Below are 25,757 nucleotides of genomic sequence, written 5' to 3'. Positions count from 1 at the left end.
CAAGCAAGTCTTCTGTTGTCCAATTCTGGTGAGCAACCTATAGCTTCAAGTTTCCTGTTCTTAACTGACAGAAGTGGCACTCAGTGTGGTGCACATGTTCTGTGTTCAGAGATGCTCTTCTGCATACGTTGGTTGCAACACTGTATGCGGAGGAGCTACTTATGGCTTTCTATCAGCTCAAAACAGTCTAGATATTCTCTCTGACATCTGGCCTCAACAAGGCATTCTCACCCAGGGAACAGCTGGATACTATCTCAGAGTTTTGAAACCTGCAAAATGCACTTGTGATATTGTATAGATGCATGCCTTTACACTATAAAATAGATGATTCAGTAAATACCACATCTATTTGTGACCATGCACTCTGTGTCTTACTTTAGTAAAACCCTGTGTGATATGGGCTGCTGGTGGGTTCTAGTTTCAGTTTCATAGCCGTGCAAGCCGCATGGTCACATCACAGTAACTCAGATCTTAGCTGAGCACAGAGAAGCTTTCCACCTTGCAGAAGAGCAACAGTGAGCCAAACTGTGCTTGTAAATCATTGTGCACAGCGAGGTTCAAATGTGCAGATTTCTGAATGAAAAGGTATTTAGACTACAGCGCACTATCTCCAATAACAACCCTTTATATCTTTATAATCAGAATTTAAGTTGTTATCAGTGTTTAGGGAAACTGTTTCTTTTAGAGTGCTCACTAGATGTCGCTGTTATCCCACCCCTCTCGCGCAAAGTGACCACACTGATCACTGCGAGCGGTGCCAAAAATTATGGCATCAAACAATATAAGAATTTTCTAAGAAAGCGCGAGGGTTTGAATGTGACCCTGGCAAATATAAGGTTCGGGCAGTGGTGCAGTTTGGTGTTTAGATGGCTTTTAGTCAGGTCTAGCTCACTGATAAAAACCGACCCATTAATAGACCATTATAGGACAACTTGGAGTCAAATCGCACAATCATAACCGCGACTCCACTGGGAGAATCACGGAAAGGTGCTGTCGGCTTGTTCTTGGAAGACTGGGTGTTTTTGAGCTGAATCACGGCAGAGGCGCGTCACCGTAGGGCGTGGTTAAGCGTAAGAGATAAACGCCGTGTCCACCGTTACGATGCAGTTAAGTTACAGTTTGGCACGAGACGATACACCGGAGCGGAGAGTCTGAGCAGCTAACCAGCGCGCGTAAAGGGATGGAGACGAATGAGATCTTTGTAATAACTGTCATAGCCTCTCACTACATTTGGAACTGCGTCTTCTTCGCGTGGATTTTAACAACAATAGAACCTTTAGAGCCGGACTGCTATAAAACGCATTGTTGAAGTTCTGATCCTGTTTGCGCCAGGACACCCAAACGAGATTAGACGAAGAGAAGTCGTAATGAGTAGTTGTGCAAATGGTGCATTTTCTGACCAGAGAGCTGGTACGGAAAGCAGAATTTCATGCTCAAGCTACACGTCTACCTGCGCGTAAAGGACATGGACACAACGGCTCCAGTCACCGCTTCCTGAATCCCTGCGCTATGTTATAGTAAGTAAATGAAAAAGCTGTAGTTAGATTAGAAGCAGTGTGGCAGCTTAAAGCATTTATGCGAGCTTTTTTTCTTATTTTTACGCGCTGACAAATAGTGCAGCGTTCCAATAGCACAGGACCTGAAATTTGGCAGCCAAGCAGCCCACACCATTGACCGTGAAAGGCTTGGAAACAGTTCCAGTGCTGATCCCGATTTGAACTATAACTAAAACAAGTTAAAACAAGTAAAACAAAGTTGCATCTAAGTGGACGAGCGTGGCAGGAGGCGAACATGGCTTTGCCAGATAGTGGCATATCTGCAGAGGAGATACCCTTTCCAGAGATCATAGAGCTCAATGTCGGTGGGCAGGTGTACATAACCCGCTACTCTACACTCACAAGCGTGCCAGACTCTCTGCTGTGGGAGATGTTTACTCAAAAGTCAGCCAAAGGACTGGCCAGGGACACAAAGGGGCGCTTCTTTGTAGACCGTGATGGTTTCCTGTTTCGTTACATCCTGGACTACATGCGTGACCAGCAGCTGGTCCTTCCAGACCACTTCCCAGAGCGCGGTCGTTTGCAGAGAGAGGCTGAGTTCTTCAACCTGCCAGAGCTCGTCAGGCTTCTGGCACCCAAAATCAGCAAACAGAACTCCCTTGGTGATGAGGGATGTCCTAGTGACACAGAGGACTCCTCACCTGGGACTGACACCTCCCGTAACCTCGGCTCTCTGGGTGCTGCTGCTGCTGCCTGTGCCAGCCTGGTGCCCGGCGCCATGGATGGCAAACGTTCTGGGTTCATCACTATTGGCTACCGAGGCTCCTACACCTTGGGGCGCGACAGCCACACGGATGCCAAATTTCGCCGAGTGGCACGGATCATGGTGTGTGGGAAGACCTCCCTGGCTAAAGAGGTGTTTGGGGAAACGCTGAACGAGAGCCGGGACCCGGATCGCCCCCCTGAGCGCTATACATCCCGCTACTATCTCAAGTTCACCTTCCTGGAGCAGGCTTTTGACAAGCTGGCAGATGCAGGCTTTCACATGGTGGCCTGCAATTCCACAGGAACCTGTGCCTTTGCCCACGAGCAGACGGACGACAAGATCTGGACCAGCTACACTGAATATGTGTTCTACCGTGAGTGAGACTATCGGCTTTGTTTCCCGGTCCCCTCACCCTGTATCCAAGAACCCCCCTCCCCCTCCAGCCTCCAGCCATCCTGTCTTTCTCTCTCTGATGGCTTCTGAACCAGTAGATGTACTGTAGATGTTGTGCCCTTCCATCTCTCTTTACAGCCTCCAGCTTTTATCCTGTGAACAGTACCTGGCCGCTGCTCTGACTCTTCATACCTTCTCTGCAGATCGAACCTGCAGCCTTCCCCTTCAACCCCGAATTCACCCTCCCCCCCCCCATCATCAGGCCAAGCTTTTGCCCTTGCTTAAGCCGCCGCCTCTCCATCTAGTTGTAGTCCCCAGCCCTGAACCACAGCAACCCCACAGCCTTTCCTGCAGAGACTGATACCTTCTATTCCCTTTTTGTACTCTCTATATAGTGCATATGCCTTGGTTAAAGCACAATACTGTATCCAAGAGCTAATTTTGTTGAATAAAAAAACACCAGTGTGTCTATATGACTACTGAACCAGTCATAAGGGCATAAGGGAAAGGGCTTCAAAGAGTTGCCGTGATGTACAGTGCTATATTTTGCCTGCTTACTCAAGCAGATCGGACTGTCTCCTGCTCCTTTGAACTAAATTACCAAATAATTGGACATCTTATCAGCCTTGAGGGACGTGAGAAACCCCAACACATGCACACACATACACACACACACGCACACAAAGGAAGTGTAATCTAATTTCCTTTAGTTTTTATTAAATGTGTCCAGTACCATGTCCGTGTGGTTTGGGAACGTGCCATAGTTAATCTGTTCTGCTTTGGAGTGAATAGAAAAGAAAAGACTGCAGTGAAGTTATTTTTTCAGAAAAAGCAGATTGAAGTTGTGCGGAGGTCTCCCCCCCCCCAAAAAAAAGAAAGAAAGAAAGAAAACGGGTTGTGTGGCAAATGTTGAAAAACTATTAAAGCTCAAATATCAAGAGATCTTAGAGACAGACAATGAGAGAGGGGGAAAAAGGTGTGTGTATTGACTGTGCAGTGGAGCTTTCAGTATTTTAATCACCCACACTGATAGGGCAGAGAAGATGGAAGGTGTTGCATCAATTACATCTTAAAGATAATTATTTTCCACAGCCGGTCACATGTCAGAATGGGCTTACACATTGCTTCCTGTTATTTGCGTAAGAAGAAATCAGCAGTCATCACAGCAGATCTTTGGATGTCCCGTAATCAACAATGTTATTCTTAATAACATGAAAAAGAGGTTTTTAATCTCAATGGGATCTTCCTGGTTAAATAAAGGTTAATAAATAATACTCAGTATTAGCTGAAGCGGCTGCGTATTTGACTATAGCTCACTCCTTCTGTACCAGTGAGAAAGGGTAGGATTTGCTGTAGCCAGCCAAAGCCCAGTGTTTTCTCACCACTGTAGCAATGGCAGCTTATAGCGAGCGCGCATAACTTTCAGTAACTCACAGCCGGCTCAAAAAGGAGCACAAGATCCAGATACAGCCTCAGGACGGGTCTGCACATCATATACCTCAGACTAACATAAACGTGGGACACTTAAATCCAACAAAGGATTCATCAGATTACAGGAAAATGCAGAAATGGCTCAAAATGAGGACAAATAAGAGGTTTCATTTAAAACTGTTCGGGGAACAGGCAGCGCAAGGCAAAGTTCACCCGTGCGGCAAGGTGTCGACTTTTTAGTGTGTCTGACAGTTGTAATAAATGTATTCTGAAATGTCTAGAAATTGCAATATTGTGTTTCAGTGTGATGAAGTGTTGTTGACATCCGAGTCAGTCTGTTAGACCCTGCTGCAGTGTGTCGCTGCAGGCATAGACAACACTGATATTAAAAGTGTTCCACCAAACGCAAATTGATTTGTCAAATAAAATATGCTTTCTTTCTATCCTGCTTGTATTTCCATTCCTAACCCCCAAAAAGGGGGGTTATTTCTTTTTTTCTTTTTTTCTTTTTGAATACCAGGGAGCACAAAGTATGATGAAAATAGCACATTCCCATTACCGCAGTTTCACATTTTAATTTTCGGTGACAATGCAAGTCAATCACAAGTAAAGCCGTTCAAATTTTCATCTCAGCGTTTCCCATCAGAGGAAATGTCCTTGGACACAAACTCTCCTCCATATGAAATTTTCAGCCCTCAGGCACCATGTCCTCCATCCTTCCATCTGCTTTTCCACTTTTTTTTTTACCCTCTTTTTTTCTCTTCAGCCTGGACTTGCGTGAAGCATTTGACCAAAAAATCTGAGCCAGGATAGAAACGAGGACATGCACAGATAACAGGCCTTGTCCAAGCAGATTAGAAAACCCTTATTTTGTTGCCAATAATTGACCAAATTTCTGTGTGCAGTCAAAATCTTAAAGATTGAATCTAAATTTCAGGACTCCGTAGTATTTACAACCTCCCGCAGAGCAACAGTTTATCCATTTCTGAGAGACTAGAAATCATTTTTGTGTGTCATCAATAAAAAACAACAGCAAAATACAATATAAGTACAAAGTATTTTCATTGAGGGCAAAGGTGTCATAATTTACACTCGAACAACAACCAGACTTAAGGGTTATGTATGTGAGGCAGTCACGTGTCTTTTTATAAACTCTGTCTCAGAAGTTCTCTACCGAGCGATTATCTCATGCTAATTATCTTAGTATAAGACCTCTAAACCTGATCTCACTCTGGCCTTGATAAAAGCATAGCTAATGAGCTTCACAAAACTTTGTGCAAAATTTATGTTGCTCTCTAATTCAGGGAGAAAAAAAATGATCCCCCCCGCCCGCTCTGGAATGCATGACAAATCCTCAGAGACCAGGACAATACTGTGCCTGCAGTGTCTCTCCAGCCCAAATAAACACAGTCACAGGCAGCATTCCTCTGTCGCTGTCCTCCGGCGGACTACAGCAACACGGGAGTGCCAAGGTCAGTCATTAGCGCAAACATGGAGAAACATGCCTTCGTGTGAAATTTCAGGCACTGGCCTCCTTAACCTCTCCTCCTCTCGTCAGCGCAAATTCCTTGAGATTCAACAGCAGCAGCGAGATGCGTGGAAACGTTGACATTCAGACGCTGACATTCAGAGCATCCACAGACCAGACGAAATGTGCGCGCTGAAATTCAGTGGTGTTTTTTTTCTTTTTTTTTTTAAATGTGTCTTGTGAAACACGTGGTTGAAAAGTGTAGCATTGTCTGCTCGTGTGCTTGCAAAGGCAGCAGGTTCTCACTGTGTCGCCACAGTATGCCTATTCATATTCAGTGTCACAATAAAGATATTTTACCATGACCTTTTGCTTCTTCATGTTTTGGGGGGGGGAACGCAGCAGATTGCCAAATTTCAGCTTGTCACACAACAAATTATCAAATGAAATTAATCATTTGTTGTTGTTTCAAGCGCAGATTTTCACATTTATGAGGACTCATTTGTCACTAAAGTCGAAGGATTCGAGAATGAGTGCGAGACTGGCTTCTCTGCATGCCTTCAGGCAGTGATTTGACCCAAGCTTTTGCTACTGTAGGCTGCTCTACATGACAACATGCTTTGGCCCTGTCTCTTTTCCCTCTCTGAGGATGATCCTTGTCTCGGAGCCAGCTGGGTCATTGCATTCTCTATTTGGAAAAAGAGGGGAAGAAGGCAGAAGAGAACAGGAACAGATGCACGTCAAAGGAAATGGGGATTGGAAAATGGGGCACAGAGAGATAGATATTTGGGAGACTGCGGGGGTATTTATTTGACAAGGATTCGGTGTTCCCATCTGATCTCTCTTCCTGTTATTTGGAGAAGGGGAGGACTGTGCTGTAAGATGCTCCTCTGCGGCCTGTCAGCTCCATCAGCACCCCCAAAGAGATTCAGTCACACTGCACCCAAGGGATACACTGCAGAATCAAGAGCACACTCAGTATAGTTGCTATCACTATCAATCTGTAGCATGAAACCAGCACAAATGGGGGGTTGTTGATCTTTACCATAAGGAAGAAACAGTATTTTTTATCATCTGTTTGTGATTCATGAACTTCACCATTAAGCTGACTAAACTTAGCCAAGATTCCTAGACTACATCTTTCTTTTTCGGGGAGAGACATATTGCATGTGTGAGAGTGACAAGACAAGGGTGAGTCAATTTCTCAGCACCTCAGATGTCTGAAAGCTGCTGTTCCTGTTCATTCTGAGCCTTCAGCTGCAGCCATGTGGCTGTACTTGTTTATGTCTCACTGCCTCGTCTGCTTTTGGATCTGTCTGCCAGGATAATTTGGCTCTTGTTGTTTTGTTCTGTTGCCTTTATGCTTGTGTGGTTTTTTTTTTTTTTTTTTTTGGTTTTTTTTTGGATGACAGGTTGGACAGGCCTCCGTTTCGGGTGCGTCAGTGCGACTGAGGTCCACTCCCTCTCACACAAACATGCTGAGCGTGCAGTTGGCATCTCTAAACGCACGCTCACACGGACACGCGCGCTCGCGGGGAGAGGGAAGTTGCAACGAGAAGATGTGCAACACAACTCCCGTGCTGGGATTTTGATTCTGGGCCGTGAGGTTTTAGATCTAATCGACTGCCTTGTTTTCACTCTTCTTTGAGAACAGTTTAAAATGCATTAGCAGGCAAATAAGGCATTTACCTCCCTCCTCCTCTCTTGATGGCAATTAAAACAAAGAGAAGAACATGCTCATATAGAACAACATCATTGCTGATAATTACCTTGGAGTAGCACTGACCAACCTGGGCGGGGGGTAGCAGCGGCCTGAGGTGCACCGCTGTGTTCTCCATCAAAATGTCTGTGTGTGTGTGTTCACCCCTTGTTTGCTATTGCTGCCATGCAAGCCAACATTTAGGGAGTACAGTAACACTGGCTTGGGACTTCTTGGTCTCATTGTGTGTGTGTTGGGCTATTTATAGTGAGTCAGGCACCGAGCCAGATGTGTACCTTATTCACTTGTATCGCTCTGTCCTCCAGCTTCTCCACATGCCTGGCTTCCCCTCATTCTCAGCTCCTACAGAGAGCAGCTGTCACAAAACATTTTCACCCCGAATGACAAGGGAAGGGGGGGGGGACAGGAGGGACTTCATTGTGCTAGGACAGGAGATGGTCACGTCAGGGGGGAAGCCAGAGGGGGGAGTGACAACCTGGAATCACTACTGATTTACAGTGCTGTTATCTCATTACTCTCCCTGCATTGCCAGTTTGTTTTTCCCTTTGTCGGCGCAATTCTCCAACACGGAAATGATGGCTCTGTGCAGGCACTGAGCAAGAGCATGAGTGGAATGAAGAAGCACGATATAAGTTGTATAGTAAGTGAAAGTGTCAACGGGGAAATTGTAGGATAAGTGTAAGCAACAAAAAGGAAGAACTGAAGTGGCAAAGCTTGGCATATACAGTCCCACGGAGACTATAAATATGTGACGAGGCAGGAGCAATTTTAAAAGAAAAGAGGCACAATTAGGCCAAAATGGAGATGTAATAGATTGGATTGGGAAAGGCAGGGTGGAAGCTGCCTCAATCGGCATGTTAAAAGAAATGCAATGATTCTATTTTACGTAAAACTTGACAAATTAAAGGGAAGTACTTCTTGGCATTCATTCTCCAAGGGTCTGTAACTTCCCTGGAAAAAATCAACACAGTTAAATCAAAAGATATTCCCTCATTTTGTGTTTTGATGGCGCTGGTGGACAGTGCTAACACTTGGTACAAAATCTCCCGTAGGTGTTTAATTATTTTGAGCTCTGCTGACTGTGAAGCATATAATTCATATCATTTTCATTCTCATCAAAACAGTGAACCCGCATGCCCTATAGACGGGGGGAGTTGTCATTCTGGGAAAGAAGACTGCCATCATGATAGAAACTTTTAATGATAGGATAATAATGATCGCGCAGAAAAACTTTGTACAGATTTGTAATGACACGTTCCTCTCGGGGGGCAAACCACACCAGTAAAATGTCTAGTTCAGCACAATAGAGCCACCAAATGCTTTCACTCCAGAGGCCATTGCGTCAGCTGTTTCCTTGATGTGTCACCAAGAGCCACGTTGGGTAACAACTGCCATTATCGTGTCCTGTGGTTTTTTAATCAGGTACTAACAAAATGCTGATTTAACTCTAATTATTAGAGTTATTAATAATACTTATTAATAGCCCATTAATACTTATTAATGGGCCATTTTAACTCTAGTAGCCACCGCAGGTACTCCTGTACAGTTACACCTTGCTAGAAACCACTTTAAGCTGATGTGAGCTTTGGGAACCAGCCTGAACCATTGATATACAAGGCAGGACAGATCCATGCTTTCATGCCAATTACACCAAATTCCGAGATTCATCAAACCAGGCAATGTTTTTCCATGGTCCAATTTTGTTGAGCCTGTGCTTTAAGGCTGTGTTGTGCATTCAGCCATGCTCTTCTGCATACCTTAGTTATGACAAGTGGTTATGCTGTTGCTGCGCTTAACCTCAAAGCAGTCTGGCCAATCTTCTCTGGCATTTTCGCCCAGTGAAGTGCTGCTCGCTGGATATATCTCTTTAAAAGTCAACAGAGAGTAAAGAGCAATATAGAGCTGTATTATGTTTCTCTACTGATATCTCTAGAATTTGTTCTTATTCTGTAATAAATTCAGGTGTATTAACCCCACCCTTTATAAATACATTTATTATAAAGGCTATGCGACAGTGTTTTTAAAGTTTTATATTGCATGTTGGTAATCGGGCTTAGTTTATCCATTTTGAGGAATAAAATGATCTATTCCAATGTTCCTATGCAAACAAATATCTCTCAACAATGAATTATTCAAATTTGTTGAATTTGATTTTCATGCCATCCATTAATGACAGAACTGGAAAAAACATGCGACTGAGCGTTTCTGTGTCTGTGCTGGTCTAAAGGAGCTCACAGTGTCTGTGAGTGCTGTCATTAGAATAGGATTCACCTTGGCCATCTGGAGACTTGGGCTCTAATCTGTCCCTCTAATTATCAGTAATCTGAACAGTCAGGATTGGTCTTAGTGCTGCAGCCCAGGATAGGGTTGGACTTTGCTGAAAGCAGGCAGGAGGAAAGAGGAAGCAGGTGGCACAGTAGCTGCAGGAGCCGAGGGGTGCCAGGATGGACTTTAGGGTGCTTAGGCAGGCTGGTTATGCCCTGTGGGAGCCAGGTAGCAGCTCAGGGTTTTGAAAGGAAAGCGAAGATAAAGAGGAGGTACTTGAGGCAGGTGAATCAGCAGACACTCAGACTGAATACGTGCAAGCATGCAGAAATAAGAAAAATGTTCTGGTCTTTTCTAAATGCAGTGAAACACCATATCTGTTAGAAATTTAGCGCTTGTAAATTTGTTCCAAACTTTTCCCACTATTTCACCCTCTCTTTCCTCTGACCTTTACTCCCCTTTTTAAGTTTTCTTACATAGCAGCAACTCTCTGGTCTCCAGCTGTTTACATCAGGCATTTCCTCCACATTATGCAGATTGACAGATTTGTAATTGCTCTGAGACTTGTGAGCGCACTCCAGTGATTTTGACATAGGCAGCTCTGTTTATGCCCCAGCATGTAAAGTTGATGTGAAGAATAGAATATTACTATGTCTGATTACACCCCCGTATGTATTTGCTTGTCGTCAATCAGAGATAAAAAGGACAATGAAAGAGGCGACTGTAGGAGGCGACGCTCGCACTGTCATTAGGCACCATGCAGATCGTTTGACAAAACAGAGATGGAAATCTGAGCTGAATACGAGGTAATTAGATATGGAACATGCTGCAATTGGCAAAACTATGTAGCGTGCAGTTTCCTTTGAAACAGCAGGATACAGCCATATGTACATCTCCACAAAGGATAAAATGCTCCTCTCAGTCTGAGAGACATTACTATGCATTTGTGCAGCTCTGGCTCCTGCACATCATTGTGCCGTTTCCATGGAGATGATGATGTCCTCTTGTTTGCCAGTCTCTCCATCCTCAGGCCACGACACCTGTCAGCGGTCGCAGTGAATTTTAAAAAGTACCGGCAAGCTGATTGACCCGGTCGTGGCTGCTGATACGCAGCTTTGTTCTACACTCATCTACTGTTTTTAGGATTTCAATTAAATTTTTATTAATTGACCTTGTGTGAGTAGCAGATATATTTTGACGAAACATCCAAGCACAACAAAGCATTTAGGGACTTTAAAGCCAGTGCAATATGAAAGTTTTTCCTCTTTTTTTCAACAAACCAACATATCATAAACATTTGTAGGCTACTAACAGACGGTGTAAAAGATGGCTGCAGCCACTATGATGTCACCTGCTGTTAAAAAGCCTCATATTGAACATTGTCTCCATCACCATTTTGTTGTTATGAAACTAAACTTGATGAGGGTAAAACACTTCTCACTGTGAAACCAACGAAACTGCACATGTTCCAGGTTCAATATTGCAACTTGCTAATGACGTTGTTTGAGCATTCAGTTAGTGTTAGCCAAGAAGTTAGCTAATGCTTTTATAAATTATCACTAGCAAACCAACATTAGTAACCTAAATTTGGCCAGACTTGATAAAATATTTATCATATTGTATAAATTAATAAAGAAAACACTTGAAATGCTTACTATATCTTCTAGAAGATAGTTTCATATAAACATCGCAACGCTATGACATCACAACTATATTGACATGGACAGACATTATGATGATGCAGGAACAACATCAGCACAGGGATATCAGCTCTTATATAGAGTGTATATACATCTTTTTTAATTTGTAAAACAGACATAACGCTTTATTCAGCATGATCTCAATTTTTTTTCTATAAAAAGAGTAGTAGCCCCCTCCTGGCCATTAAAAAGAAAACACATTTGAGGCACACCAGCATTGGCTTAGTTTTTAGAAATGGAAACAAAGTCCATCTATCATGCTGTCTATGTACAGCATTAGCAGTCCCTTGAATATTTAACTTATAAAATTATTCAGTTCAGTGAACTTTTAGTAGCATGGAAATTTGAGGTTTAGCTTGCTAATGATTCCCTCTAGCCATTACTTCCCAGCTTTGTTATGGCAACATCTGTGCGCTTCAGCTTCAGGGCACAATTCTAGCAAAGACCTGACACGGGACCTGAGAGATCATCAGTTGATCCATCAACTGTTCATCAAAGCCTCATCAGAAATGGTCTCAGTGGCAGGGTGGCTGTCAAGAAGCCATTCTTAAAGAAGGAAAGCAGGGAGAAAAGGCTGAGCTATGCACACAGAACTATTGGCCTCCCCAGATCCCAGATTTCAGCCGCAAACATGAAGTCACACAGCAGTCTGTGAACATACTAAAGCCTTGACTTTAGTTTGATGGCGACCTTGGTGTGTTTGGAGTAAAAAGTGAACATTTCAACAAGGAAAGAATTAGCAATCATCAGCTATCGGAGAGCGTTATCAGCTAACATTAGCATGTTTGGTTAGCAAAATGTCAACAGAGCCTATATGGCACAGATACCAGTTAATCAGTTCTTACTAACATACTGATAAAAATCCCAGTATTTACCTCACCAAAGATGGAACATGGACTTCTTAGAACTGTTAACCACACAGTGAGCAATGCTATTTGTCTGATATTATTGCATTAAAATAGGCCAAAAGGCATTAACATAAACAGTAGCGGTGAAGCTAGCTAGCAACACAGCCACCTGTATCATCAGCTACCTGTCGCTCAAAGTGGCCACTAATATTAAAAATTACTACTAATTAAAAAGAATCACGTCTTCTCCTGTTGTTATAAAGTGGGTAAATTAGCCATACAGACTAAAAGCATTTTTTGCACCACGATGTAAACATATTTATTTCTGCTCAAAAGCTGGGCATTTTATTATGAGAATGATTTGTTCAAGTGGCCATTTGACATTTATCATTGCCTTTTTTAACCTCTTTATAATTACACAAGTCAAAGAAAATCCTTTATTTTTATTTCAATTGACTGTTAATATCAACCCAGCTTTATTTAAGGCCCTACAAGCTGTTTCATGGCTTTATTTAGTCTCCGTGTGGGAATAAATGGTGCGCTTTGATTTGACCAAAATGAAAGATCCAGGTGACAGCATTACAAACAGCAGAGGAGACGTTTTATAAGAGAGAGGTGATAAACCTCGGCAACAGTGACACATTAGAGTTGCTAATAGCAGTAATGATGGCAACGCAGGGATGTGACACACTGAACAGATGGGAAAGGCAAAAAAGGAGGTGGGGCGGGTGATGTGTGCGAAAAAGCTCTAGCTTTTGCATATATCCCTGGAGAAGTGGCCCGGGGAAAGGGTTGAGTGCACTCTCTTGCTGTTCTTCTCCATAAGGCTTAGTGGTGGAGGAGGAAAGCACGGAGCCCTTCCCCCAGTGGATTACTCCTCTGACACTACTAAGCCCCCATACTCCCACGTTCAGGAAGCCCACAAACACATGTATTCATCATGAAGACACTGAATGCACCAAATGCACAAGCACACACAGCGGAGAACATCTTTCTACCCCGTTCCCTCCTCCCCCTACATCCTTTCTTTCCCTCCGTCTTTAGCCGTCCTCCTTTTCATGCCCAGAATAACAACACACACAAACAAACGCATCTGCCCATACGCAAGCACACCTACACATGCACACACACATACGCTTATATATGCATGCCCAGGCACACACAGCTGACACTGACTTGCTCTTGCACACTAGCTTGAGCACTTTCTGTCACACACTCGCATTCAGGTATTCAGAAAGCCAAGGAGCTGGGAGAATATGCCGTGCTGCCTCCGTTTGACACAAGCAGCTTTTGCCGTTATGTAAGGCTGGTTAGCGTAATGATAAGCTCTGCTAAAGGAAACAGTGCAGGCCGTTGTGTGTCATGGTATGTCTGTGAGCATGTCTGTGTGTGTATATGTGTGTGTGTGTGTGAGCATGTGTGTGCTTGTTGCACTGAACATGTTTGAGAGTGCTTAACTGTTCATTTGCATTTTCATGCACTGTACCTGCATGCTTCACAGCCAGTGGAAACGTGAGCGATCACAGGAGTAGGTTTCATTGGTAAATGGAAGGAGACACATTAGTTGTGGGATCTCAGGGTCTTCCCCCAGGAAATTTTGAGCTCCACACACTTCGTTTCTTGCATTCTGATGGATTTTTTCACCCCTTTGCATTTTTTCTGCATCAGTTACTGGTAGACTTTTCTTGAATGGGAAATAGCAAAAGTCAGACCCCCAAGGTAACAGTCCAAGTATGCTTTTTTTTCTTATTTAATATGATCCATGTTGCATCAACACACACACTGAGATCTTGAAGTCATGTGATGGCTAACCATGTGACGTTAACTTGTATGTCATTTTGGACATTTGACAATTATGGTATGCACTGGAGCGAGGTACACACAAGAGAGAAGAGGAATGAAAGTCGATGAAAGCAAGAGAAAATACACGTGTGTGAATGAGAGGGAGACACATGGAAATATGAGTATGCAAGGAGCAGAGCTAGTGAAGGTGGAAGAATTTAAATGCCTTGGGTCAATGACCCAAAGCCACAGACAGTGTGCTAGAGAGGTGAAGAAGAAGAAAAAGAAGAAGAAGGGCATCTTTGAGACTAGTGTTGGGGTGATTTGTGACACAAGGATAGCAGCAAGAGTGAAAGAGAAGGTTTACAAGGTGGTAGTGAGACCTGCTGTGATGTATGATTTGGAGATGGTGGGACAGACAAAAAAAACAGGAGGTGGAGCTGGAGGTGGCAGAATTGAAGATGCTAAGATATTCATTGGGAGTGATCAGGATGAACTAAATTAGCAATGAGTACATCAGAGGGACTGCTTGAAGCAGTTTGGAGACAAAGTTTGAGAGGCAAGGCTGAGATGGTTTGGACATGTGCAGAGAAGTGATAGAGAATGTATTGGACAAAGTTGTTGAGTGTTGATGGTGGCGCTTCCAGGGAGGAGGAAAAGAAAAAGACCTCAGTGGAAGTTCATGGATGTTGTGAAGGTGGACATGCAGAGGATTGGTATGACAGAGGAGGATGATAAACATAGGGTCAGATGGAGGCAGATAATTGGCTTTGACAGATTATCTCATCCATCTAAAGAGAGCATCAAAAATGAAGAAGGCAGTCAAGGTGACAAGTGGGTTTAGTGACTAAGGTCCTAATCACAAAGCCCTAGAGACCATCTGTCCATGACCACCCAGCACTGTTTATGAGAAGAAAATGTGTATTCCTCGACAGGTTGGCAAGTGGTTGCTGGAGGTTCATGGGAGTCACTAAAACCCCAGTCAAACAGACATGGAGGCTGGTAGTTGACCTCCTGGCAACCACCATCAAAACAGAAAGATGTGCATGTCTAAGCAGTTGGTAAAAACTACTTTGTAGATGCTTTAATCACTAATGATTGCTATGGTTGACCATAGTTTCCATGCAAACTTTCCTACAAACACTCACCAGCTACTCTGCGAGTGGTAATTAAACTGTGCAAAGTGAGGCAGAAACCAGAAAAGGACACGTTTGCCTTTTTTCCTTCAAAATAAAATGGTTGCAGTGCTGAGGCAACCAATTTGAGACTTGCAAATGAATGGTCTCCATTTCCAAGCAACCAAAAGGAAGGTTTTGGTGCAACATCCTCCTTGGGACCATTTTCACCCTGTGAGAGCCAGCAACCTCCAGCTACCCTTCATGGAAAAGACATTTTTCCTCTCGTGACTGGTGGTTGTATCAAATCCAATCTGGTTGAAAACTCTTGAGCTGTGTGCACATTACGGCATGTCAGAACCCTATATCGACATTTGTGTTTGTGTTTGCCTGGATCATCGTGTTCTGAACTCCTAATACCTGTTCAAAAATTTTAAAGACCTCTTGCTGCAGAAGAAAAACATTTCCTGCTGAGTAGTATTGTAGCACAGTGTTTAGCTTGCTCCCATGTAATGTGAATGACGGGATAAATGTTTTGCTCATTCAAATGCTTCATACTGTTTAACGTCCAGCCTAAGAAAGAACATAATATTCAACAAAGTGGATCACATGACAAAACAGTTTGAGAATACATAACAAATATACAATATAGTGAGATTTAACATTACCTGTGGTCAAAATGTGAGATTAGTATAAAAGTGAAGACACATTTTTAAGCGCATTCACTTTAAGGTAGATGCAGGTGCTTTCTGTAATTTCACAAGCAAATCAGAGCGTGTGTGCCATCATGCATGCAGCAGAAATAAAAGGACAGGAAGAGGCTGATTGCTTGCTCAGTGGTTTCATTAAAAATAAATAAATAAAGAGAGGGAGAGAAATAGAAGCTGCATTTGAAAATGGTACATTGGTTTTCAAAGACCGTGAGGTACACAATGTACACACACTCTAGTTTTTCCAAGAAGTGCCATAGCAGCAGCATCCTCAGTTCTCACACAGAGATGAGATGAAAAATCATCACGCTGTGAAAAAAAAAGCTTCTTAAGCTTTTGGTCAGGAGGTTTCACGCCATCCGTTCAGCGCCAGTATTTATCTTCACAGATAAACAGTCATGCAACCAAAGGTAATTTAAAACTGAAAAAAGCAGTGAAACTGCCCTCCACTCTCCTCATCTCTCACGCTGAGCTCCATTCTCTGCTAATTACTGCCTCCATAATGCTCCTACATGCTCTTGTGCCAGCGTGTGTTTACTTTTGTACTCTTGGAGACAAAAAACTGTAACGCTGAAGACTCAGGTGTTTGTTTCTGTGCCAGCCGCACACTACTGACACACTCTGATAAAGAAGAGGGAGTAAAAAAAAGAAAGAAAGAAAGACAGGTGAAATGTAATCAAATTTTTGTGGAAAGCTTCCCAGGTGGCTGAGACCTATATGCAAACAGAGCAGACATCTGAAATTAAATGCTTGTTATTCGTATACGTTTCATTTTTATGGGAACACTTGTCGGTGAATGGTAAATGAGAAAAGCAGTACAACTCTGAAGCCTGTAAATCGAATGCATTGCTGGATGCAGAGAGTGATTAGCTTAGCTTATTTTAGCATACAGACTAGAAAGAGGAAAACAGAAAAGCCTGACTGAGTCCAAAGATTGTTACGCCTACAGGCACCTTTAAAGCTCCCTAGTTAATCTGTGTTCAAGTCAAATCCAGTACTTATATATAGTGTACATTACTTTCCTGGCAAACTCACCATGACTACAGGACTGTGGGCGGTCGTTATGCCCTCCTGTCTTTCAGGCAAGAACTAGTATTCTGGAATGCCCTCCCTATTGATTTTAAGCTAAGCTAATCAGCTGGATTTGTCTGTGTATTTACTGAACATATGTAGCCTATTGTATAGACACAGTAGCAATATTTTTATTTCACTATAAGCACGAAAAGATTTGAAATCAGCATAAATTTAGCTCATAAATATATATTTTTTTATTTTTTCTGCAGGGAGTTCATCAGATATTTCCAAGGCAATGACCTCTGACCCCCCAGCAGCGACTACCACTGAAGCAGTGACCTCTAAACCCACTGCCGCACCTACACTGTCAGCCACAGCAGAAACCAGCAGCAGTGGCCGAACCCAAAGCCTTCCTGAAACCAGCACCATCCCAACACTGGACCTCCGAAACCCGCTTCCTCCTCCCCTAACACCTCCCCCACCTCCTCCTCCTGCGCCAGACATCCCTGACCTTCCACTGCCATCACCCCCGGTCTTCCCCCTTCCTCTGCCTTCATCCAAACCTTCTTCATCATCCAGTCCTCCTTCTCCTCCATCGCCGCCTCCCGCTGACAGCCCCCAGCGTCCTACCACGCTCAAACTAAAGACACTTCCACGTCCCAGCGTCAGGGAGAACGGCTGCCCCCCGCCTGGGCTGGATGAGGATGAGGATGAGAGGAAAATGCTGGAGGAGGATCTGAAGAAATGCATCGAGGACTTTAAAAAGATCCGCATGCCCAAAGTTTTTCCAGATCGCAAGAGGCACTGGCAAAGGGACTTGCTAAAGAAGTACAATGCATAGAGAGCTTTGCTGTGGCATCATAAGGAGCAAACCTGACAAGGACTTTAAAACAATGGCGAGGACATGCTGCTAGCGCTTTATATTTACATCGCTTTGATTCTGACTTTGTGAAGAGTGTCAGCAAAAAACCTCTAATGTAGCTTTTGCATGTCAACAGAAGTGAACTGCTAAAGTATAGTTCTCCAGCTGAGCTTGTCTAGCAGCCATGCACTACATTTGATGTGTTTACCCAGCATAAAAAACATTCACGTCCAGATTGTGAGTCATACGTATGTTTTTCCCACACAAGGTTTTTTTTTTCTTTTGGAATAGAAAAAATATTTGGACTCATTTTCTTTTCACTCAGTCAAACAATATTAATTGGAGCTTTCTGCCCTTCTCCCTGTACCATGTCTGCTGATCAAGCAACTGGAAAATGTAAGCAAAGTTTGAAATTTTAGGCGTTTGACCTTAATGATGCAAAAATAAAAGACAGAAGTGAAATCTCTGGTGCTAATCATCTAAAACGCCTCACCTCATCAATATTAACTGTCTGACTTCAAAGCCCTTCTACAGTACTCCTTTCTGCCTCTGATTCAGAAGCGTTGCAATTTCGTTCTTTTTGTGATTACATTATCTTCCAGCCCGCACTTTTGGAACGAGGGGGGATCAGAAAGAGAAAGCGGTGTACCAGGAAGGAAAGTGGGTAATTACAGGCAGCCAGAATGTGGAATAATAATGACAATAATGACTACATGAAGCAATGCACAGTACCATTTGTTCCTCTATCTGCTCCACATAAAATGCTCATCCAGCTGCACTAATGAATTACCAGGTGTGTGTGAGTGTAGTCCCATTATGGGCTAAATGATTTCCATAAAAATAAGGGGAAAGAATTTATTTTACATTTACTTTGTGTATTAATTCTGAACATCGTAGTATTCAACCATTTAACAAGCAGTAATATCATTCTGGAAAATGTGCGTACTTGCTTTCACTCTGACATGAGAAGGAGACTCTCCCGCAGTATGGAGCTTGGTGGTTAGCTTAGCTTAGCCTAGCAATTGGGAAACGGCTTGCTTTGAAAACCAGCCTGCCACCACCTCTGCAGCTCTTTTGTAACATGCTGCATTTAACATTTATACAAAAAAACAACTTAAATCTTAAACTTGGCTTTAAAGTGTACATTTGAACTCTAAAGAGTGCCTGCTTCTACTTTGTATGCCATAGTATGCTACTTTGTCAGTTTCTAGCTCCTGATTTATTTTTTTTATTTTTATTTAACCTTTATTTAACCAGGAATGTCCCGTTGAGATCAAAGACCTCTTTTTCAAGGGAGTCCTGGCCAAGAGGCAGCACATTTCAAGACAAATACATACGAACAAACAAAGTTAAAATTACACAAAACAATTACACATTATTGAGGCAGCCTGTAGGCCTTTGAGTTTAGTTTTAAAAACATTTAAAGACAACAATTTATTCACAGGCACTAAAAAAACGCAAGTACACACTGTGCAGTTCTAGGGTTTAATGTATGAGGATATGATAAAATATAATCTGGTCCTTGGGAGGTCTTAAAGTGATGTACATGCAGCTCAGATGAACAATAAAACATAACATATCACACTGCGTCATTATGTATTTAATAAAAATTAGGCCAAACTACAGAAGCAGTGTGTAAAAGAATAAGTACACCCTTAAAGCACCAGTATACCCTCAAATTGGTTGCTTTTGAACGCCACTGCATTATCACACAGCTACTTCTATTTATGCATTAAGGCGCAGGAATCATAGGTGCTGATATTGGAGGACATGAAGTCAAAAATATGTGTACATTTCTCAGCTTCTGTACTGGAATATCATTAAGATGGTGGCAAAAACTGGCACGATGGTACACCCGTGTCTTCAATTCAGCTGTGGCAGCGGCGGGGTTACGAAGAAGTGAACAGTTGGCCAAAGCGTTACAAATACATTGGTATGCGCCACAGGATGTGGCGTCAAACTAGGCGTGCGTCACACATTACAGGGGGGGAGCACGGCGAGCATGAAAACACCATTAGTGCTTCTATTGGAGTGTGAGTAGATCAGACTGTGCAACACTCAGAGAAACTGCAATAAAACATTTCACACTCTGAAATCCATCGCTTCTGCTGATCTAAAGTTGTGTGACAGTGGCAGCAGGATAAGTAGGGTATTCCTGATCACCTTCTCCCCAGTCAACTACCCGAGGAACTGTTCCCAGTTGGGCATACTTTGAAAACCTCCAAAAGCGAAACACCCAGGAGGAATCCAAACCAAACCTGTTTCCTGACCCCCAACGGAATAAATCTGATGTTAAATTAAATTAAGAACATTAAATACACCGACCCTTAAAACTGCTGGTGTGAAAGAGGCTTTCTGGAACTCATAATTATATGATGTCTGAGTTTCAAATTGTCGACACTTACACTATTTGTGTCACGGTCCTGGGTCTCCTGACCCAGCGTTTTTAGTTCTTTGTGATTTTTGTATTATTGTACTTGTGTGTGATTTATTCTATGGCTTCTAGTTTTGATCCCTTGCCCTTCATGTCTCTCTGTGTCCCCTCTGTTCTGTGTAATTGTGTGTCTTTGCATGTTTGAGTTTCTTGTTTTCTGTCACTCTGCATTGTGCATTATGTTCTCATGGTTGGTTTTTTGTTACTCTCTCTAGTCTAGTCTCTTGTGTTCCCAGCTGAGTATTTCCCTGTGTATTTTGGTTCTTAGACCTCTGCCTTATGGTTTGTCTCTGTATTTCTTAGTTGCTGTCTCCACTGTGTCAAGTTCGCGTCTCTGTGTGATACTTCCTGTTTTACTTTGATGGTCCGTGTCTCATGTGAATGCGTCCTGCTTTGCTTGTCTCGTCAGTCCTGATTTCTCCCAGCTGTGCCCTCCTGTGTCTCATTCCCCTCGTTACTTCCCAGTGTATTTAAACCCTGTGTTTCTCTGAGTCAGTGTCGCGTCGTCCCTCATGCTGTGTGGATCTCCCTGTGTGTCTCTCTGTGAGTTTTCCAAGTTCCCAGTTTAGATTAGTTTGTATGTTTTTTCCCTGCCAGCAAATAAAGCTGAGTTTTGAGTTCACCTCCCTGAGTCTGTGAGTCCTGCACTTTGGGTCCAACTCCTGCCTGCCGCACAGCGATTCATGACAATTTGTTACCGAAATACACACTAATAAGTTAATAAGTAATGTGTCTCGTGCCCAGCACAGTTTTACAGCTGTGGGGTGTTGAGCCACATAAAAAACCAAAAAACAAACCCTCCTTCTTCTTAAAAGTTACTCACCATAATGACTCTTGCCTAATTACTTTTCTCCAACTGCAACTTAACACACAAAATGCTTTTGAATTTTTAAAACCTTTTTGATAAACTTTCCTCCATGTCTACGCCAGCATCCTGTTTCCAGTGATGCAAGAGAACATCAGACCTCTGTTTTGTTTTGCTTTGACAAAAACACCCATGTTTCATTTGCTTTCATATTAAGCTTCTACCGAGCAATAAATATTACACAGAGCCTCGAGTGTATATATATGTACACACAGAGTTTTGACTTAATGAATGCAGCTTTGAGGATGTGTTTATGAGTAATTCTTTCCTTTTTGATCATTTTATTTCTCTGCCTGCCTCATTTGACCTGATGTAACCTGTTGCTTTTCCATTAGGCCCATAATGAGACCCGGTGGCTGTCTCTGGTTAGCAGTCCTAATGATGTTGCCTTATCCTAGCACTTTCCATCAGCACTTTGCCTCCAGCCTGATGCATTTTAGCTTGGGTTAATATTGCGGTTAAGGCTTTAATCCTTGAGTGTTGGTTGAGGGTGAAGTTAAACATGGTTAAGCAAACAGAATAGTTTTATCAGGCACTGGTACCTGCTAAGCAGCACTAGAGATATCCTCTGGCTCTTAGCAGAGGATTAGCAACAGATTAAGGTTTTCACAGTCCAAAAGAGTCGCCAAAGAGATGGCTCCTTTTAACAGCTACATAATGACAACAATTTATGCCATCCAGTCAGTCCTACCATATTTCACACCGGCATCAACACTCAGGACAGCTCCGACTGGCTGCTGATTGCTGAGAAATCCATAGTAAAGATTCCACATTGAAGCTCATTAGAGAGTATTGCCTCATCAGCTCCTTTTCTCCACTTTTCTAATCTTTCAACATAGGCTTGGATGGCGACAGTGTGTTGGCCAGTCTCCCGGGCTCAATGGAGTGTCACCATGAGCTTTGTGAGTCAGATCACATGCAGAGGACTGAAAAGATGAGCCTCTCTAATTTAAAATTCCATATTTACTGTCGCAGAAGTTGCACAGGCTGCTGTGTTTGAGTCATGTTAGACAAAATAGGCATCTTGCATCCAAAAACAAAGCTCTTGATTTGGATTTGGGTCTCTCCATAAGAAACTGATCACTTCCCAATTCTCTTTCACCCTTTGTCTTTTTCTTTTTTTTGGTATAACCTCCTGAAGCTGGCCCCTTGATTTATTACAGATGCACCAAGAGGATTTGATCTCTGAAGTCGAGAGGCTTAGCCCTCCAACAAAGGGAATACTTATCCTTTGAAATAAAGAGGTAAAGCAGTCTAGTGGGACCGGGACTGACAGAAAACATTCTTAGACAGAATATTTAACCATGTGAGATCAATCTCAGCAATTGTAGCTATACGGTGATGATAGCGGACCGGGAAATACCATCAAGTCTTTCTTTAAAGTCACTTCCTAAAGTTTTTACTGGATTGCAACTAGTGCGCACTGGATTCAGGATTTCTCTGGATTTCTCTAAGTGATATGCCATAATGAGTAATCAGAAAAAATGAGAGATCCATGAGGCGTTCTCAAAGGAACCAGTCATCTGTTTTCAGGTAATGTCCTGTAGACCACAGCAGCCTCGAGCAACAACAGTGAGTGTCAGAGTGGGGAAAGCTGCCACTAACTTATCTGTTTCTCCCCTTTTTTTGCTGACACGCGGGGCGCCTTGCATTTGCATAAAAAGAGCACCTTGCAGATTTATTTCAAATGGCCAGCAATACATTAGCATCTCATTTCTTCTGGGCATGAGTTATCTTCAGTACAGTCAGCTCTCCTGACAATTAAAGCACAGCTGAAAGTGATCCTCGTGAAATACAATGTTGCAGTGAGAGCGGAGATACTTCAGCATCTCAGCAGTCAAGAAGAGCTTCACATTTTAAGATAGAAATATTTTGTGCAAGTAGTATGTGCTAATAAAATTAGGCTTTAGAGGAGATAAGAGAAGTGAGGCCTAATTATTATGCCTAAAACGGAAGCTGGCAGTCAAGCTGTCTAACACACTTGAAGGATAATTTCTGAAACATTCTGCAGTTTTTTTTCTTTATCGGGGTTTTGGAGTGACCCAAATCAGACTGCTTTGATGCAGTTATTCTAAGAGGCAATCGCTACTTTGGCATGAGTTGAAATCATTGAGTGCAAAGATCCTGAATGATTAAAAAAAAAGTCTTATCATTATACGATACTCCGAGTGCAAAACTCGATGTACTGCAGCTTAGTAAGGCACTTAATCAGGGTTGAATCAGAGTAGCTGACTCACGCCCTTGAATAACAGATCGGACTTTTTAGTCCGTCTGTTGATGCATGTGTGCTTGGGCAAGTTTGGGTGGGGGGGTTAATTTTATGGTTGCAAGTGGCTATAGCAGCTTTTACTTTACACCAAGGAAAGCTGCAAAGATAACATTAATCACACGAATGTGCCCTACAAGACCAGATAAATATAAACAATGACCTCAATTTTCTTCCCTTTATTTTGTGGCATTAAGTGATTATGCAACGTCCAGACCTGATTATACAGGTTCAGGTTATTTTGGAAGTCTGATTACTGTGAATCATGCATTGTAAAGTGTTTCAACCAGACTATTACCTTAATCTTGTTATTTACAGTCCACAAGTTAGCATGTGAGTGCAAACGTGAATGTGTGTGTTTGTGTGGACAAAAATGGAAGTGCAGTCCTGTCCATATAGTAATTGTTAACCAGCTCGGCTGGGAAAACATGTGCTTGCACATAAGTGTCCTTTAAACAAATATATGTTCTTTAATGGAAAGAAGCTGGCCATCCCTGGAGGTGTTCTACACAATCAGCAGGAGACACATGGAGAGAGGCAGCGGAGAGGAGAAGAGGGCCAGAGAGAATGTGTCAGACGCTGTTCACAGATTTTCCATTTCCATCATTAAAACCTGGAGCCTAATCCTGCAGCTACTTTAATCTCTTAATTCTGTACCCTTTTTTTCTCCTCTGCATACAGTGCACTCCTATTCCATTCTGTCTCCTCCTCGCTGATATAAAATATTTTCATAGATTCAGTGAGAAAGCTTTTCCCTCCTCCACCACACACACACATACATACAGAGAAATACTTGTAGTCTTTAAGTAGGGTCACTTTGCTTGCTTTCAAATCCTTTGCGTGAACATGCCTCCACACGTTGAGTGCACATGGAGGGGTTTTGATGCCGTCTCAGTGATTGCCGTCAACCTCTGGATAACCCAACATCATATGGGCAGTGGCGTGAAGTAAATGGGGACACTAGATGACTTGAATATCAAGCATCACATAAAATAGTGAATATGTGGGATGGCGTGGCAGATGGCCTGATAGTCCTATGTGTGGGCCAAGTGCCTGGCCCGCTACTTTTCTCAGTGGAAAATATGACATGGACCGTCTGAATGCGAGGCAGGATTGGAAAGGCCCCCCTTGCTCTGCATGCAAATTATAGCTCACCAAATATAGAAGCAAATATCAAACAGGCTAAGCCTCCTGCAGGAGTGTTATATATTTACAAGAACTTCTAATAATGGCAAAAGCCGGCATTAGCAATGTAAGTCTGCATCTACATCACATCATTTGAATTGATTAAGATTCACCAACGTCACTCTGACAGTCGTCCCAAGATGCTCTGCTGCTCATTAATGCTTTCCTTGGCACAAACCACTGCACCGTGTTCCGTATCATTTCCTCCCTTTTTCATACGGTTGACAGTAGTTTTTCCGCATAACAATAAGTGCCCTGCTGACATGTTACCCTGCAGGCCATCTGCTGTCGTCGTGTAGAGGAGCAAGCCGGAAAATGCAGCCTGACATGAGTTTAATCTACAGCAGCGGTGCCGTCTGCTTTGTCCTGTCCTGTGACTGGTCCCATTTCTCTACTTTGTGAACTCCATGGTAGGAATTCAGTGCAAATCTGAAAAGCAGGCACACGAGAACTGCTTGTATCTGCACAAATCTGGAGAGGCATCCTGCTGCTACAGCTTGTTTTGATGGGTTTTTGTGTGTGTGTGTGTTTTTAAGATAACTCTGAAACAGCATTAAAAATATACAGTACATCTGACAGTAGGAGACGGAAGCACGTCTCATTGATGTTGCTGTGAACAGCAAGCATTCTGCTGATGCTCATGATGCAGAAAGAAATATGCCTGCAAAAACAATACACTTAATACAGTATTGAGATATCGGTCCCTGTCTGTCTATAAAAAAATTTGCTATAAAATAGAATCTGACACTTAACTGTTCTTATAACCCTCCTATAGCGCATGGTATCGGCGGGGGAATAAAAAGCTCTTGAATGCTGGCTTTTAAACACCAATTAGCCCTTAATCCTTATTTGACATGAGTTCACCTTAAATGATATTTTTAAGAGCGTTAAACCTCACCTGTATGTAACCTGTAAGCTGCGGTCTTATCTGTTATTCAGCACAACACAAATAATTTAGCTTCATGAGCGCATAATGACTACATCCTCCATCGCACGGTTTATCCTTCCTGTATAATACGATTGGAGGGAAAAAAAGGAATACTTATGCAAAATACATAAGGTTGACTTGGAAGAAGAAATTCTAGTGAGTTTGTTAAAGACTAAAATCGCACACATCAAACCACTTTCAGATGACAAGTGTTTCCTTGTGATCTTCACCACTAAGCTCCATACCGAGCTTCAAACGCTGTGCTGTCACCTAGTAAGTGCAACAAAACTGAATGCACTTATTACCAATGCTTTGCTTTCTGTTTTGTTTATAATTTACACAGCAGGCAAACTATTTTTGATTTTTTTGGAACGCTGGACATGCCCCATGAATTCATAACAATGTTTTCCTTCATTAAATAGGCATTTTTGATACAAACAAAAAAGAAACTATGGAAATATTCTGCAGTTCTGGTGTTATTGTTAAACAGGGAATATGAAGTCTACCCG

The 25,757-nt window shown here is 42.6% G+C and overlaps 2 protein-coding genes across 3 annotated transcripts; both read left to right on the top strand.

Moving 5' to 3' along the window:
• Positions 1–965: 965 nt before the first annotated feature.
• LOC309716321 (uncharacterized protein) lies at positions 966–20,626 on the top strand. 2 transcript variants are annotated; one of them, XM_082550076.1, is made up of 3 exons: positions 9,683–9,824; positions 10,234–10,345; positions 16,978–20,626. In XM_082550076.1, exon 3 carries the CDS (start codon positions 17,004–17,006, stop codon positions 17,547–17,549), a length of 546 nt encoding a protein of 181 aa, XP_082406202.1. In that variant the 5' UTR covers positions 9,683–9,824; positions 10,234–10,345; positions 16,978–17,003; the 3' UTR covers positions 17,550–20,626. The 2 variants fall into 2 exon arrangements, with proteins under 2 accessions (XP_082406201.1, XP_082406202.1); XM_082550075.1 differs by lacking the exons at positions 9,683–9,824; positions 10,234–10,345 and adding an exon at positions 966–1,517.
• Positions 1,513–4,529, top strand: kctd12b (potassium channel tetramerisation domain containing 12b). Its single transcript, XM_082550064.1, has one exon. It carries the CDS (start codon positions 1,792–1,794, stop codon positions 2,641–2,643), a length of 852 nt encoding a protein of 283 aa, XP_082406190.1. The 5' UTR covers positions 1,513–1,791; the 3' UTR covers positions 2,644–4,529.
• Positions 20,627–25,757: the final 5,131 nt, after the last annotated feature.

This window comes from Aulonocara stuartgranti (genome assembly GCF_965226115.1).
Source record: "Aulonocara stuartgranti genome assembly, chromosome: 2".
Taxonomy (NCBI): Eukaryota; Metazoa; Chordata; class Actinopteri; order Cichliformes; family Cichlidae; genus Aulonocara; species Aulonocara stuartgranti.
This window is presented reverse-complemented; position numbering and strand designations above follow the sequence as displayed.

Coding starts and splice junctions, on each gene's coding strand:
- kctd12b (XM_082550064.1), top strand. CDS start 1,792: ATGGCTTTGCCAGATAGTGGCATATCTGCAGAGGAGATACCCTTTCCA.
- LOC309716321 (XM_082550075.1), top strand. CDS start 17,004: ATGACCTCTGACCCCCCAGCAGCGACTACCACTGAAGCAGTGACCTCT.